The sequence below is a fragment of the Coregonus lavaretus genome (genome assembly GCF_964263955.1).
Source record: "Coregonus lavaretus genome assembly, chromosome: 12".
NCBI classification, from domain to species: Eukaryota; Metazoa; Chordata; class Actinopteri; order Salmoniformes; family Salmonidae; genus Coregonus; species Coregonus lavaretus.
Genome location: NC_139999.1, coordinates 32,049,329 through 32,066,450, shown reverse-complemented (window position 1 = coordinate 32,066,450; position 17,122 = coordinate 32,049,329). Strand labels below are relative to the sequence as shown.

General features: G+C 47.4%; 1 protein-coding gene across 1 annotated transcript; it reads left to right on the top strand.

Annotated features, from left to right (window-relative positions):
- Positions 1-867: 867 nt before the first annotated feature.
- On the top strand, positions 868-6,159 carry LOC311138808 (fibroleukin-like; the record flags this gene model as incomplete). Its single annotated transcript, XM_084173621.1, has 6 exons — positions 868-1,071; positions 2,028-2,223; positions 3,508-3,585; positions 3,863-3,975; positions 4,275-4,537; positions 4,904-6,159. 6 exons carry the CDS (start codon positions 868-870, stop codon positions 5,232-5,234), a joined length of 1,185 nt encoding a protein of 394 aa, XP_084029747.1. The 3' UTR covers positions 5,235-6,159.
- Positions 6,160-17,122: the final 10,963 nt, after the last annotated feature.

Here is a 17,122-nt window from a genome sequence, read left to right as displayed (position 1 = left end):
TGAGAGAGAGAGAGAGAGAGAGAGAGAGAGAGAGAGAGAGAGAGAGAGAGAGAGAGAGAGAGAGAGAGAGAGAGAGAGAGAGAGAGAGAGAGAGAGAGAGAGAGAGAGGGGGGGGGGTATGGGTCAAAGAGATGGATAGATTGTGTGCAGGCGTGTGTCCGTGCGTGCAGCTATGCGTGTGTGTGTGTGAATCGAGGGTGGGTGCATTTGTGCGTGTCAGACAGCAAAGAGAGCCGCAGTTATCTAGGAATCTGAGTCAAAGGAACCTCACTAACAGAGACAGAGACAGAGAGAGAGAAAGAGAGAGAGAGTGAGAGAGTGCAAGAGAATCAGAGGGAGAGAGAAATAGGAAAGAGAGAAGTGGAGAGGATGAAAGAGGTATACAGATAGAAACACAGATAGAGAAGAAGAAGTTGAAGAAGTTAACACAGATAGAGAAGAAGAAGTTTGAAGAAGTTAACACAGATAGAGAAGAAGAAGTTGAAGAAGTTAACACAGAAATAGAAGAAGGTTATGGGCAAAGAGTGGAGGGACACCATCCAAGGCTTCAAACAAAGCATCAAGCAGACGGACTCAGGAGTGGAGCAGAAACCCATCAAGGACAACAAAAAATACACAAAAGAAGAGCACAAGTGTCACTAAAGACGTGTCGGCACCCAAGTCCAAGAGGCTGGCAAGGCAGAACAGCTTTAAGGTGAAAACCGGTGTCAGGGGGGACAGTAAACGGAAAAACACAGAGGTGGGGTGTCTGAGAGCCTGGATTCTGCCCTGAATTCTGCCAGCTTTTCAAATTCTTTTAGGAGTTTTCCCATGATTCCACTGGGCTCTCTCGGCATGCTCCCACTGCTGTCCCTGTGTGTGGGGGCCATGTTGTCCCCCCCGGACGCACCCCCCGCCTGTCCCCACTGCAAGGACAGTCTGGTGGCCGCTCCGCCTGCGAGGACAGGGTCAGGGGGGTGTGAGGGACGCCCCGGGACGGCAGGCTGCAGGGTGGCGGTCGCCCCCCTGGCTGCCTCCGACCCCCCTCTGCGGGTGGAACACAGACATGAAGTCGGACAGGTTCAGCCAGAGGTGAGTGACATCACGCACCAGGTCAATCTGAAGTCATTTCCTGTGCTTTTCCCAGTAGAATGAGTGAGGTGTTGATATAACTGACTCAGGTATTGTACACGCCAAACAATGATTATTCTGAGCTGGGTGGCACAGAGGAAGGCCTGGACAATGTTTGTTCTGTAGGGGTGATTAGATACTGCTGGGGTAGAGTCTCTGAGTCTGACACGCCATGTGCCTCTGGTTTGTGTGGCGTTGGGTAAAGTTTAAGCTGCTGAAAAAGTTAACTATGGACATAACATCACTCAGCCAGTTGAAATGGAATCAAGCCCAACTCTGTAGCATAGTGGTATAGATAGTGTCTGGTGCCTTTAGCAATAGTGTTATGGTATGTGGAGAGGGGGCAACAGGTCCCTACTCTGTGGTATAGTATGTGGAGAGGGGGCAACAGGTCCCTACTCTCGGGATTAGGGGTACCACATGACAGACGCTTTCCAGGGATAACAATCAAAGAGGGAGTCAAATTAGGCCCAGGTTTATAAATGTCCTCATCATGTGGCTCTGCTGAGCTCATGCAATGACAGGTGTTCCACTAACATGGCTAGGAGGGAAGTAAATGTGACTGAGTGATTGAGTCTGTGTCAGTGATCTACTTTGCATGCCTTAGTGTCGGTTTGTGTGTGTGTGATGTGACTGTAAATGCTGGTGCGTGCTTGTGTGTGTGTGTGTGTGTGTGTGTGTGTGTGTGTGTGTGTGTGTGAGAGAGAGAGAGAGAGAGAGAGAGAGAGAGAGAGAGAGAGAGAGAGAGAGAGAGAGAGAGAGAGAGAGAGAGAGAGAGAGAGAGAGAGAGAGAGAGAGAGAGAGAGAGAGAGAGAGAGAGAGAGAGAGCGGTGTGACTATTGTGTATGTGACTGTCAATCCTGATGTGTATAACATGCATATGTCATGACTGTAATGCTAAAGTGTTGTTTCTGCAGGCCGGGGATGTGTCAGAGCGTCTGGTCCAGTTGCAGCGCTGTATGCGTTCCCTCCAGGAGCCAGGGGTCCCCAGGGGCCAAGGAGGCCAGGGAGGGGACACGCTGGGGGCCATTCTGGCTCTGATGGCTGCAGTGCTGACAGAGTGTGACCTACACTGTCACAGCCAGGCCCTCAGGGCTATGGCCAGGCGACTGGGTGAGGAGCATGGAAAACACACACATGAACGATTCACTCTTTTTGAACAACTCTTTTTACTGACTCGAGAGTCATGATTTGTTTTTCTGAGAGACTCATTCATTTTAGTCGTTCATTTGACCTGCTGGCCGCAATGAGTCCTACTACAGCAGGATTAATACACGCTCCTCCGGCTCAGCGGCTCCCATTGAGATAGATAGAGGACTCATCTTTATATCTGAGCCATTATAGCGTCTGTAACAACATGGGCAGTGCCATTGAGGCCACAACCCATAGGAATCCCCACCCAGTTGACTACTTTGACTACTTTAAAATGGTGGAAGCCTGGCGGAAGCCCTCAATGGCGCTGAACATGCTAAAACAGCCTTTTGGCCACTAGAGGCCTCTATCATTCTCTATGGTGGCTCCAGCCACATGGTCCGACCTACAACTAGATCCTGAGCATAGAGAAAAAAAATACATGTTTGGGGTGTTGCAGTTCTAACGACATTGTGTTTATCACCCTCTCGGCAGTCATTTACAAACTGTAATTGTCATCGTTTACAATCTAGTCCGGTTGCGGACACTACTAGAAACTAGTTTCAAATGTGTCAACAAATAATCTTATTTGTATGCCTAGCAATCAACAAATGTACATTGTTTAAAGCACATGTTTAAAAGTCTCAGTCACAAACGGCGGCTCCAATAGCCCCCTATGGTGAACGACATTTGAACGAGAGGCTTGCAGACTCATGACTTTTGAATTCTCAGTTCATCGTTCGCCGGTGGGGGGTCCTGCGTGCTCTGAGCATTACTGACTCAAATGAATGAAATGAGTCGAAAAGATCAGTCAGTAAAAAGAGCCAAACTTCACATTACTAACACACACACACACACATACACACACATACACACACACACACACACACACACACACACACACACACAAACACACATTGATCTTCTCGCTTTCTGTGTGTCCTCCTGTTCATTCTCTTGATCTCTCTCCACACAAACACTCACACCCGCACACAATGATGGTGTCTCTCCTATCTCTTAAGAGGGCCACACAAACACTACACACACACACACACACACACACACACACACACTAAACAGAGCCTTAGTGAGGCCTGCTCTGTGTCGGTCAGAGGTGAGTGCACAGGAATGCAAGGCTCTGTGTGGTATGAGTAGGGCAGATAGATAGCTCACCGGTATCTCACAACCACCATATAACTTCTACAGCAGATCAGAAGGATGGGTCCTCAATCTCACACACAACTTCTTCTTTGTCAATGTGTTTAGAGGGGGCAGCGGTTGGGAGAGAGGGAGAGAAAGACTTGATACTACTGTTGAGGAGCATCACACAACACCCTCCAACAGGTGAGAGCGGTGTATGTACTCTGTGTGTGTACTCTGTATGTGCTCTGTGTGTGTACTCTGTGTGTACTCTGTGTGTACTATGTGTGTGTACTCTGTGTGTGTACTCTTTGTGTGTACTCTGTGTGTACTCTGTGTGTGTACTCTGTGTGTGTGAGTGTACTCTGTGTGTACTCTGTGTGTGTACTCTGTGTGTGTACTCTGTGTGTGTACTCTGTGTGTGTGTGTGTACATGTGCGTACAGAATATACAGATGTAAGAGTGCGAGTGTGTGTTGCAGTGGCCCCCTCAGCGAGGCTGCATCCTCAGGACTGTGCAGAGATCTATCGTTTGGGGATCAAAGAGAACGGAATCTACAGCATCCAGCCTGACCCACGCAGACCTGCAGTGGAGGTACCTCCTAATACTTACACACACTAAATGCAAACAACCTGTATACTGTATGTGTGTTATGCACCATCTGTAGAGCTTGGAGGGGAACATACAGAGAGATAAAGAGAGTAAAATATAGTATGGAGCTGATGTTATAGATTACAGTAAAAACTCTCAATGTGTTACATCTCTCAGTCCTCACCCCCTTTATCCTCTATACTATTGGCAATGGTTAGGCAAACTTCATCATTATTCTCTGATGTAAATGTGACCGATATCTGATGTCCAAGAGTTGTGACCTTTGCACCCTCCCGCCCCAGGCAGAGTGTGACATGGAGACAGCAGGCGGGGGGTGGACGGTGTTCCAGCATCGGCGAGATGGCTCGGTGGACTTCAACCGGACGTGGCAGGAGTACCGCGAGGGTTTTGGTTCCCCACAGGGAGAATACTGGCTGGGGAACGCAGCGCTGCATGCTCTAACCAACACTGGTCAACACCTGCTGCGTATACAACTGGAGGACTGGCACCAGCAGAAACGCCAAGCCACCTACAACACCTTCAGAGTGGCAGCAGAGGCACAGAGGTAATGGAAACACACAAACACACACATACACCGATGAGCAAACAAGGATATACACAAATTAAAGAGATAATTTGCCTCAAAATCAAAGTTTGAAAATATTTGACAAACAACAACGAAAGTGATATAATGTCGAGATCAGTTCAGGTCCCACGGCATCTGAATGGGAAGATAGGCTCAGCCTGAAATCAGACGGTGCCTATCGTTCCCATTCATTTGGGATTAAGGCTTGTAGCTGGATCTACACAACAGGTGGAGTAGGACGTGGACTCATCTTAACATTAGACCTCTTTTGAGGTCTGAAAACATCTGAACATATCTCTTTAACATAGTAGTACATGGTGTTAATGCTGTCTCTCCTTCTCCCAGGTACCGCTTGACAGCACGGGAGTACTCTGGTGACGCGGGCAATGCCCTAAGCTACAGCAAACGCTACAACCATGACGGCCGAGCGTTCAGCACCAATGACCGTGACCACGATCGCTACACGTCGGGGAACTGTGCGGAGTACTATGGTGCGGGCTGGTGGTTCGACGCCTGCCTGGCGGCTAACCTGAATGGACGCTACTACCGCGGGCGCTACAGCGGGCTGACCAATGGCATTTACTGGGGCACCTGGTACATCCTGACAGACAGTCACAGCGGAGAGCGCTACTCCTTTAAGAGTGTGGAGATGAAGACCCGCCCACGCAACTTCTAATAAAGACTGACCTGGGAGCTAGGGCAACATTTTTATTTCCGCCTAAATAGACATACCCAAACATAATGACTGGTAATGTTGCATAGTTATAGAAAGTTATGGAACTCACCTTTCTGGTAAAAAATAGTTATAAATTGTTGAGATATACTCACTTATGAGGACACATGCTCAAGTACATAGTACAAATATTATGAAAATATAAAATATCATATATGTTTTTTTTCCTATTCAACAAAAGTGGGGCAATAGGGCTTGAAATGACTGAACAGCTTTCTTAATATAGTAACAATCAAATTATAAACGACTTAGTATAAGATTTCATCTTTCTTATAACTGTAAAATAAATATGATCATACTTAGTGACAGTACAATAATGGCACAATTTCATATAACTGAGTCCACTGAGCAGAGCAGAGACACCATTCAAATGTGTGCTGACTCGTTACAACTTCAGCTTTAAACACAAAGGGATTTTGTCCGTCTGTGATCAAGAGAAAGTGGTCTTGTTTCAATTCTATGAAATTATTTAGTATTTTTTCATATTGAGAGCTCTAAATCCGGTTGAGAATATCACAGCGACATGAAACCACAATTGTTGGGTCCGCTAGACTGTCAGGCTGGGCTCCGTCACTCCTAAGCAGAGCAAAACGATTCTTTGTCTGGATAGGCCAGAAAATGTGACACGTCACTGCCTATGCAAATGTGGGGTCTGATACCTGACACTTCAAGTCAGCTCCACTGAGAGAGTGGTAGCGCAGAGCAGACAGATGGAGCTTTCTGGCAATATAAGGCACAGGACCCTACGACATTCAAAGAGCGCTTTGTACACCAAAATGTCAGTCGGAACTGGTCCCAGACCGTCCAAAGTCCCCTATATAGGGGACTTAACATCTTCAATTTAAAACAGGCCTACTACTCAATACTCTGAGCCACGGTACTGTATATGCAAATCTAGGGTGGAGAACCCTAGCTTGGTCCCAGATCTGTTTGGCAAAACAGCACAAACAGATCTGGGACCAGGCTAGGGAAACCCTAATCTGGCTGCAGAGTGTGTGAAGGTTATTGTTACTCAGCTGATGACTGGATGTTTGATTCACTGGATAATGTTGGGATAGTGAGCCATTAAATCCGTTTTTCCAGGTGTAAATATGGTGCTAAATGGAAAACTGGTCAGATGACTCTATCCTTATCAAATCAAATCCAAATCAAATGGATTTATAAAGCCCTTTTTACATCAGCAGATGTCACAAAGTGCTTATACAGAAACCCAGCCTAAAACCCCAAACAGCAAGCAATGCAGATGTAGAAGCACGATGGCTAGCAAAAACTCCCTAGAAAGGCAGGAACCTAGGAAGAAACCTAGAGAGGAACCAGGCTCTGAGGGGTGGAGATTATAAGAGTACATGGCCATTAAGGCCAGATCGTTTTTCAAGATGTTTAAACGTTCATAGATGACCTGAAGGGTCATATAATAATCACAGTGGTTGTAGAGGGTGCAACAGGTCAGCACCTCAGGAGTAAATGTCAGTTTGCTTTTCATAGCCGAGCATCCAGAGGTCAGTAGTGAGAGAGAGAGAGAGAGGGAGAGAGAGGGAGAGGGAGAGAGAGGGAGAGAGAGAGGGAGAGAGAGAGAGAGAGAGAGAGAGAGAGAGAGAGAGAGAGAGGGAGAGGGAGAGGGAGAGGGAGAGGGATAGAGAGGGTCGAAAACCGCAGGTCCAGGACAAGGTTGCATTTATGATTCAAGTATGTGTTGAAATTGAATTACACCATTAACCAGCACAATCTGTGACCCTAAAGGCTCATGGGCTCCTCACCCCTGCTTAATTTTGTATTATCCAGCATTCAAGTCATATACCATGCAGCATCTTTTTGTTTAGTGAGATTAAAACAACTTTTCATATATATGTTATGCAAATCTTTCCACAAAAATGTAATGTAGAAATGTACATTAATAATTATGCCTGTAGAGAACTTATTCTTCAAATAAATTGCTATGACACGTATAACCAATGACTTCATTATTGTGTGTCTGAAAACAGTTTATAGGTGTTATTTTGGTGTTATTGACGGTAAATGCCAGTGGAGTACAGAACTTGACCAAAGAGGACAAGCACCTTTTTTAATTTTTCACTTGTATTTCTAGGTGAACAAGGTGTATAGCTTCAATAAAAAGTTACACTGTAAAACTTCAACATTCAGGGTTACATGTTGGCTGCTTCTGCCAGTTATCAGTTGGGTGATACTCAGACCCTTCCAAGCCATGGCCCGATAACATGCTAACGTACTAATGTACAACAGAGGGGCAGCCGATAGCCAACGCAGCACTCTCTACACATAGGCCTGCAGGCCCCTGTGTTCTGACTCCAGCTGTGGGATTGCTCAGCCAAACTCTAACTGCTTCTTTTGAAATGATGCTATGACACTCAACAGAGAACAGCTCAGTTTTGCCTCCCCTTCTCCTACCACCCATACATAACCTGTAACAGCTTTCACACTGTCCCAAACCAAAGTCCCACACATGATGATGGGCATTATGGGCACGATGAAGCCTACCTTGGTAGCTCGCTCACTCTCTGGCACACAGAGAGAGAAAGAGTCACACACACGCAAATGTACACACACACACACACACACACACACACACATGCTGACCTCTGGCTGTCCTCTGGAGTTGGCGTCAGACGGGCGGCTCCCTCGCTGGCTGTGGTTCACAGAGCTTTTCTGGGAGTTTAGAGTGCGTGTGTGAGTGGTGTGTGTGTGCAGGTGTGTGCAGGGTGTGTGCGGGGTGTGAGTGTGTGCGTTGGGGATGGGGAGGCTATGTGGTGGTGGTGGGTGAGAGGGTGTGTAAACTACTGTTCCCATTTTAGCAGCGTTCGCAACGAGCTGCCAGTCTGTCCAACAAGCTCTGAGTGGCTAATAATAACAAGGGTCAAGGCGGAACTCTAATGTAGACAGATGGACAGAGAGCAGGCAGACTCCCAACCAGTCACGGTATTTCACACACACTACCTATACACAAACACCGACAAGCACACACACATACTGCCTGCAGCAAAGCAAGCACACACGCTGTCCTCAGCATAGCAGACACTGTATGCAGTAAAGTTCAATAACTTGTACAAATGACCACACTGTACTTATGACTAAACACTACTTCCAGAAAAGCGCACACTCATTCATGCTCATGCACACATGCACGTGCACACACACGAATGCACACACACACGCGCACACACTCACGCACACACACACTCTCTTGAATGGGAGGTGCATGATGCGCTTGGCTTAATAAAAACAAGCCTCTATTAGAGATGAAAAGGCTTCAAACTGGCTTCTCCCCTCACAGATGTAGTTTGATCATACCGCTTCAGTTATCATTATCTCTCTCTTACACACACACACACACACACACACACACACACACAGAAATTGTCCCGGGCATTTCTAACACACTGGCCCATTTTTTCCCTTGAGGCCCCCATTACCACGCTGAAAAACCAGAATAGAGCAGTATGCTGGTTATGCTGGTCACCAAAGGTCTGTGCATGGCCCTGCAGCTAGACCATGCTGGTCAGACCAGCTTGACCAGCATCAGACCAGCATAGACCAGTTTGAAATTTCTGTTGGTCTATGCATTTTCTTTCAGCAGGGTATTAGCCAAATAATGACAATTTTGCGCAAAACCCTCAAGTTAGACAGGCCGACTGGGCTAAAAATGGACCAGGCTATCTGCCATTTGCCCGAACTGCCCTATGACCAGTCCGCCCCTTCACACACACTTTCCTGTAATGTCTCTTTTGCCATATCATTGACCGACATTTTTGGCTTTATTGTAACTTGATGTGGGATAAGAGACAATCTACCCCTTTGTGGTTGGAGATATAAAGAGAGAACTGTTGATCACTGCAACCTGGGTTGAGTTAGAAGGAGTAAAACCAAACCAGGCATATTGTCCTTTATGTTTGTGGTCCCAAGTTGTGGGTCGTAGCAGCGGTCTAGGTGGGTTGCAGGATGACATTTTTTGTGCACTGCATTTATTTGTATTTATTTTTTATACATTTTCAGGATGGAAAAATGCTTTTAGTGTAAACTTAAATCACTAAACCAAATACAAATTATGTAGAAAAGATAAAGGACCTACACTACCAGTCAAAAGTCTGGACACACCTACTCATTCCAGGGTTTTTCTTTATTTTGACTATTTTCTACATTGTAGAATAATGGTGAAGACATCAAAGCTATGAAATAACACACCTGGAATCATGTAGTAACCAAAAACGTGTTAAACAAATCAAAATAGATTTTATATTTTATATTCTTCAAATAGCCACCCTTTGCCTTGATGACAGCTTTGCACACTCTTGGCATTCTCTCAACCAGCTTCACCTGGAATGCTTTTCCAACAGTATTGAAGGAGTTCCCACATATGCTGAGCACTTGTTGGCTGCTTTTCCTTCACTCTGTGGTCCATCTCAATTGGGTTGAGGTCAGGGGATTGTGGAGGCCAGGTCATCTGATGCAGCACTCCATCACTCTCCTTCTTGGTCAAATAGCCCTTACACAGCCTGGAGGTGTGTTGGGTCATTGTCCTGTTGAAAAACAAATGATAGTCCCACTAAGCCCAAACCAGATGGGATGGCGTATCGCTGCAGAATGCTGTGGTAGCCATGCTGGTTAAGTGTGCCTTGAATTCTAAATAAATCACAGACAGTGTCAACAGCAAAGCATCCCCACACCATAACACCTCCTCCTCCATGCTTTACAGTGGGAAATACACATGCAGAGATCATCAGTTCACCCACACCGCGTCTTACAAAGACACAGCGGTTGGAACCAAAAATCTCCAATTTGGACCAGTCTAATGTCCATTGCTCGTGTTTCTCGGCCCAAGCAAGTCTCTTCTTCTTATTGGTGTCCTTTAGTAGTGGTTTCTTTGCAGCAATTCGACCATGAAGGCCTGATTCACACAGTCTCCTCTGAACAGTTGATGTTGAGATGTGCCTGTTACTTGAACTCTGTGAAGCATTTACTTGGGCTGCGATTTCTGAGGCTGGTAACTCTAATGAACTTATCCTCTGCATCAGAGGTAGCTCTGGGTCTTCCATTCCTGTGGTGGTCCTCATGAGAGACAGTTTCATCATAGCACTTGATGGTTTTTGCGACTGCACTTGAAGAAACTTTAAAAGTTATTGAAATGTTCCGTAATGACTGACCTTCATGTCTTAAAGTAATGATGGACTGTCGTTTCTCTTTGCTTATTTGAGCTGTTCTTGCCATAATATGGACTTGGTCTTTTACCAAATAGGGCTATCTTCTGTATAGCCCCCTACCTTGTCACAACACAACGGATTGGCTCAAACGCATTAAGAAGGAAAGAAATTCCACAAATTAACTTTTAGGAAGGCACACCTGTTAATTGAAATGCATTCCAGGTGACTACCTCATGAAGCTGGTTGAGAGAATGCCAAGAGTGTGCAAAGCTGTCATCAAAGCAAAGGGTGGCTATTTGAAGAATCTCAAATATAAATTTTTTGATTTGTTTAACACTTCTTTGGTTACTACATGATTCCATATGTGTTATTTCATAGTTTTGATGTCTTCACTATTATTCTACAATGTAAAAAATAGTCAAAATAAAGAAAAACCCTGGAATGAGTAGGTGTGTCCAAACTTTTGACTGGTAGTGTATATCTTTTTCAATAATAGTGTCACGATCGTCAAAAGGAGTGGACCAAGGCGCAGCGTGATATGCGTACATCTCTTTTTATTAAGTACACTATGAACAAAAACAATAAACGATACGTGAAGTCCTCGGTCAATAACACAAACCAACACGGAACAAGATCCCACAAAAGACAAGTGCACAAAGGCAGCCTAAGTATGGTTCCCAATCAGAGACAACAAGCAACAGCTGATTCACGTTGCCTCTGATTGAGAACCACCCCGGCCAACATAGAAACACATAAACTAGAATCGTGAACATAGAACACAACACATAGACACTACACACCCTGGCTCAACATAAAAGAGTCCCTAGAGCCAGGGCGTGACAGTACCCTACCCCCAAAGGCGCGGACTGCGACCGCGCCAACATAAACCCAACAGGGGAGCGGCCGGGTGGACATTCCTCCTCGGAGGCGGATCCGGCTCCGGGCGTGACCACCACCCTCTAACAACCCCCCAAGTCTGGTCTGGCCCCGCTGGCTGGAGCTGGACTGGACATCGGTGGAGCGGATTGCTTAGGCTCCGGTGTGGAGCAGCTGACCGGTACCTGACCAGGCACCGGTGAAACGGGCACGGGCTGTGCCGGACTGACGACGCGCACCACAGGCTTGGTGCGGGGAGCAGGAACGGGCCGGACCGGGCTGACGACGCGCACCACAGGCTTGGTGCGGGGAGCAGGAATGGGCCGGACCGGGCTGACGAAGCGCACCACTGGCTTGGTGCGGGGAGCAGGAACAGGCCGGGCCGGGCTGGCGACGCGCACCATTGGCTTGGTGCGGGGAGCAGGGACGGGCTGGACCGGGCTGACGAAGCGCACCATTGGCTTGGTGCGGGGAGCAGGAACAGGCCGGGCCGGGCTGGTGACGCGCACCATAGGCTTGGTGCGGGGAGCAGGAACAGGCCGGGCCGGGCTGGCGACGCGCACCATTTGCTTGGTGCGAGGGGCAGGAACAGGCCGGGCCGGGTTGGCGACGCGCACCATTGGCTTGGTGCGAGGGGCAGGAACAGGCCGGGCCGGGCTGGCGACGCGCACCATTGGCTTGGTGCGAGGGGCAGGAACAGGCCGGGCCGGGCTGGCGACGCACACCATTGGCTTGGTGCGAGGGGCAGGAACAGGCCGGGCCGGGCTGGCGACGCGCACCATTGGCTTGGTGCGAGGGGCAGGAACAGGCCGGGCCGGGCTGGCGACGCGCATCGCACCAAGCCTGTGATGCGCGTCGCCAGCCCGGCCCGGCCTGTTCCTGCCCCTCGCACCAAGCCAATGGTGCGCGTCGCCAGCCCGGCCCGGCCTGTTCCTGCCCCTCGCACCAAGCCAAGCTGTTTCACCGGTGCCTGGTCAGGTACCGGTCAGCTGCTCCACACCGGAGCCTAAGCAATCCGCTCCACCGATGTCCAGTCCAGCTCCAGCCAGCGGGACCAGACCAGGGGCGCTACGGGGGGGTTGTTAGAGGGTGGTGGTCACGCCCGGAGCCGGATCCGCCTCCGAGGAGGAATGCCCACCCGGCCCCTCCCCTGTTGGGTTTATGTTGGCGCGGTCGCAGTCCGCGCCTTTGGGGGTGGGATCTTCTGTCACGATCGTCAAAAGGAGTGGACGAAGGCGCAGCGTGATATGCGTACATCTCTTTTTATTAAGTACACCACGAACAAAAACAATAAATGATACGTGAAGTCCTCGGTCAATAACACAAACCAACACGGAACAAGATCCCACAAAAGACAAGTGCACAAAGGCTGCCTAAGTATGGTTCCCAATCAGAGACAACAAGCAACAGCTGATTCACGTTGCCTCTGATTGAGAACCACCCCGGCCAACATAGAAACACATAAACTAGAATCGTGAACATAGAACACAACACATAGACACTACACACCCTGGCTCAACATAAAAGAGTCCCTAGAGCCAGGGCGTGACAAATAGCCTATAATCTTTGAGAACTTACAATCAACAAAATAAAAGCTAGACAATCAGACCCCCATTGATTTTGTTATAATGTTTGAGAATAAGAATACAGCATTTACCATGTCAAAATACTTAGAATTGTAGGAAATTAGCTTAAAAACCTCATTATTGAGGTACAGTATTAGTGCTGACAAACTCAGATCTGAACATCTTCAGTTAGGATCAAAGCCTAAGGCAAGTTCACTGTCACTGATACAATCAACAGTATATGATGTCAAGGTAGATGTAGTATGATGGAGTTACAGTATTTTTCAAGGGCTATGTTTTGTGGGCCTGCAATAATTTTTTAGGCTCACAGAGCTGAACTGAGCTACGGGCGTCAAGTTGAACATGGTGAAACTATGCCAGAACACATGGCTATGGAATACTGTATCACTACATAAGAATTTAAGATCATTACATTGATGAACACTGTCACTCAGTAACTACTCATACCTGTAAGCATCTCTCTGCCCCTATCCTCCCATCAGTCTTTTTGACATTGGAGGAACCGAGGGCCCAGGGCTGTGTCACCACAGTATCCTGGCACGGTGTCTGGAGTGGGGTGATAGTGGGATTGCTGGAGGGCGAGAGGGGCCCCAGCAGGCTGAGCTGCCCAAGGGCCGGAAGCCCAGCCTGGGCAGCGGTTAGCCAGCAACATCCCCCCTGAGAACCGCCATGTGCCCCTGGGGGAAGTGGCACACGTGACCCGTTCCATTTCAACAGCCCTGGAGCACAGAGTACACAGTGTTAAAAACAACAACCTGCCTCACCTCACTTCGGCACTAGCTCTAGATAGACATTGGGCTACAGTGACCCTGAGAGTCAGCAGACAGGTGCTCTCATAACCCCCTCTCCTCTGGTTCTGTGCCAACATTACCATGGCAACCTCAAAGCACTACTGGTGATGTTTAAGAGCATTATATGACCAAGATGGACTCAGTGTAACTCTTTTTCTGCTTTTCTCGTATGAGATAAATCCCTTTGGGAACACATGATAGAAGTCTACAATCAGTTGGCTTGTTTAGTTGTGCAAAGTCCAAAACATGAAATAGCGTAAAATAGAAAGACTGTTATACATAGAGATCCAACACAATGAAACTCATCCTGACCTAAACAGGCCCAATAAAAGTGTGGGCCTGGATTTGGAGCATGACTGTATATCCAGCCTTCCATTGGGGCTGTATCCTGACATGCTCAGCAGGTCTGAACACACTAACTCCCCTAGAGCAGATCTCAACACCAGATGGCAGCGTTGCTTGGGGGTTGAGAGACGGTTCTGGAAAAACAATATATTTCTGACCTGTGCTAAAAAGTAAATCTGGGAACAAACTAGGCAAAAGCCTAAAAGGTTCACAAACTAACACACAGAGGCACCGGGCAGCTACGTGTAGAATCACAATGTGTACGCGATGTCTCCGTCACCAGACAATAGAAATTGTGTTTCGTAGGAAAATAAACAGTATGGGAACATACAGTGCATACACAAAACCCCAGTGTGTATAAGAAGCACATTGTGGCATAGCAGAGCGGTGGGGGACAGGGGACGTAATCAGTTCCTCTCTATGGGAATAAGAGGCCGTTCCCACCGCACTGGGTTTTGACATCATGAGAACTCTATCCTCTATGGTTCTCTGGCTGTATCATATATCCTACAGTGGAGAATCAGCTTAGTATGCTACCATCCTATAGCTATTGGACAGAGATATGAAGAGTATATGGGGACAGGAGTTTCCAAATCTTTTAGTGCTGTGAGTCCCCTTCACTCTTGTGACCCTCCAAATAATCTGTATGGTAGAGTGCAGTTCAACCACAACACACAGTGGGTCCTAATGTGATCTTTAGGAATTGTTGAAAGTATGTAATATGTATGAATACTGAATTGCCATATGAAAATTATATGATAATAGCTGAGGTTGGCATTCCCACATCCACTACTGTAGGACTAGAGTTTAGACTTGAGCTAAGCTTCTGCTGATCTGAGTCATGTAATACCTCATCTCAACACTTGGAGCGCCAGATCCTGGCCTAAGGGTCATTAGGGGCACATAGAGTGAGGGGATAGTAAGAGAGAGTGGTGACATGTGTGACTCAGAGTCTCTGGGCTGCTGGGCTAGGTCTCAGGCCCTTAACTTCCTATGCTGAGACATAAAGGCGTGTCGCTCAGCTACAGGGGCAGAAGAGGGATTGCAAGGAAAAGAGGAGATAGACAGCTCAGTGAGAAGCAGCAGTCTCTAACTTTTTCCTTTACTGTGTAAAGATGACTATGAAGGGATGCAATGCACTCCGGGCCCGATGTAAGGTGAGGTGAGTGAGTTTGGGGGAGGGAGGGAATGTGTGTGTGTCGGCGGTGGGGTGGGGGGGTTAGTAAGGTGGTGGAAGGTTAAGAGTCCGTTAGGGGCGACCCTCCCGGAACTCCAGCCCACTGAGAGGGGACGGGATGTGTCTGCTAATAATACCGGGCCTGCAGCACACCAGAGCAAGGCAGGGTTCCGTTTGAAACCGGATCCCACCAAAACAAGTGTATCCTGATGTGGTAAGGAGAGGGGTTAGGGGAGGGAGGGAAGGAGAAGACAGGGGGTGCCGTGTGGCTGGCCTCACTCTCCTTATTTTTTCTGTTTCTATTGCTTTCTCTGCATTCACAGAGGTGGCAGGTGGGTTGAGTGGAAGAGAGGAGAGGCGCGGTGGAGGTGGAGGGGCTTTTTGAGGGACTGTTTGTTGTGTAATTGGTCGGTAACATCGAGCAACACCTTCTCAAATCAAATGTGTAGGCGTGCAGTGTATCTCCAACCACAAACTCCACAACAGGACTTTGTTTATGACTGCTTCGTCTGGTGAGCTTGAACTAAATCCATGAACAGAGTTGTTCTCACACACTGGAAATGACTGCTAGCCAAACTAATGATGACTCAAATGAACACACACACACACACGTACTGAATATGAAGACAACAGTAGATGCCGTAAATGTTGTGCACACTAATAGAGGGTGAAAGGAAGGAATCTAGTCTGCAGAATGTGCTGATTTGCTCTCCAATAATCCAGTGCTCAACTGTCATCTGTCACGTTTACAAGCGAGAGGAGGAATGGGAGGAAAGGAAAGGGTAGGATGAGGATGAGGCAGAATCTAATCCTCATATCAAAGGGATGTCTCCCCTTAATAAAACTGCTTAGCCTGCCCTGAAAGTCACAAACACATACACACATAGACTGTTTAGTTTAGTTTATTAATTCAACCATTTAAAAAAAGAAGCACACATAAAACTTGAAAATGCCATACATGCACATGAGCAAAAGCATTGAGGATAACACACGATAAAATCTGGGACTTATTTCCATTGTGGTCCTCTTGAGACAAGATGGATAGGCAAGATCCAACACGGTTGAACACAGTATGACAACGAGATAATAAAACATAAAAACTAAGAAGAAGAACACCTGATCTGGTGCTGTGGTTGTGTGCATCCCTAACATGGGGAAAGTAACCAGTCAGATATCTGGGCACAGAACCATAAATACTCCTGTAAACCTGACCCAGTCTAACCTGGGACACCCTATCCTCAACAGGCAGCCAGTTGAGTTCCTGAAAGCAGCTCCTGCCTATGTGAGTACATGGACTCACCTTCAATAGTACCCTGATCAGCTTATTCTGGGCTATCTGGAGCTTCCCCTTCAGAAGCTTAGATAAGCCCCCAAACCAGGAAGTACTAGCTTAGTCAAAATGACATTGAAGGAGGGCAGTGGCTAGCACTCTCATGGAGTCCTTATCAAGCAGCTTGTACTTTCTAGCCAAAAACTTAGTCCTGGCATGAACCTTCCCTAGCACTTTTGTGGCCATGCTCACACGCCCCAAGCTTCCATCAAGGATGCATCCCAGGTAGCTAACAGAGGTTTTAGTAGTCAGCACCTCACCCCCTAACTTCACTCTGATTTCAGAGGACCTACACAATTTAGGTCTGGACCCAAAAATAATTGCCTCAGTTTTACCTAAGTACAGAGATAGCTTATTATCTCCAAGCCATTTGCTAATGTTAGTAAGCTCTGTGCTAAGTATGCTCTCCAACATAATTTTACTTTTATTAGACACCAGAAGTGTAGAGTCATCCGCATAAAGGAAAAGATGGCAAGAACAAGCATCTTTCATATCGTTTATATACAGTAAAAACAGTAGAGGCACAAGCACGCTCCCCTGCGGAACGTCACAACTTACTGGTTTTGCCTGAGA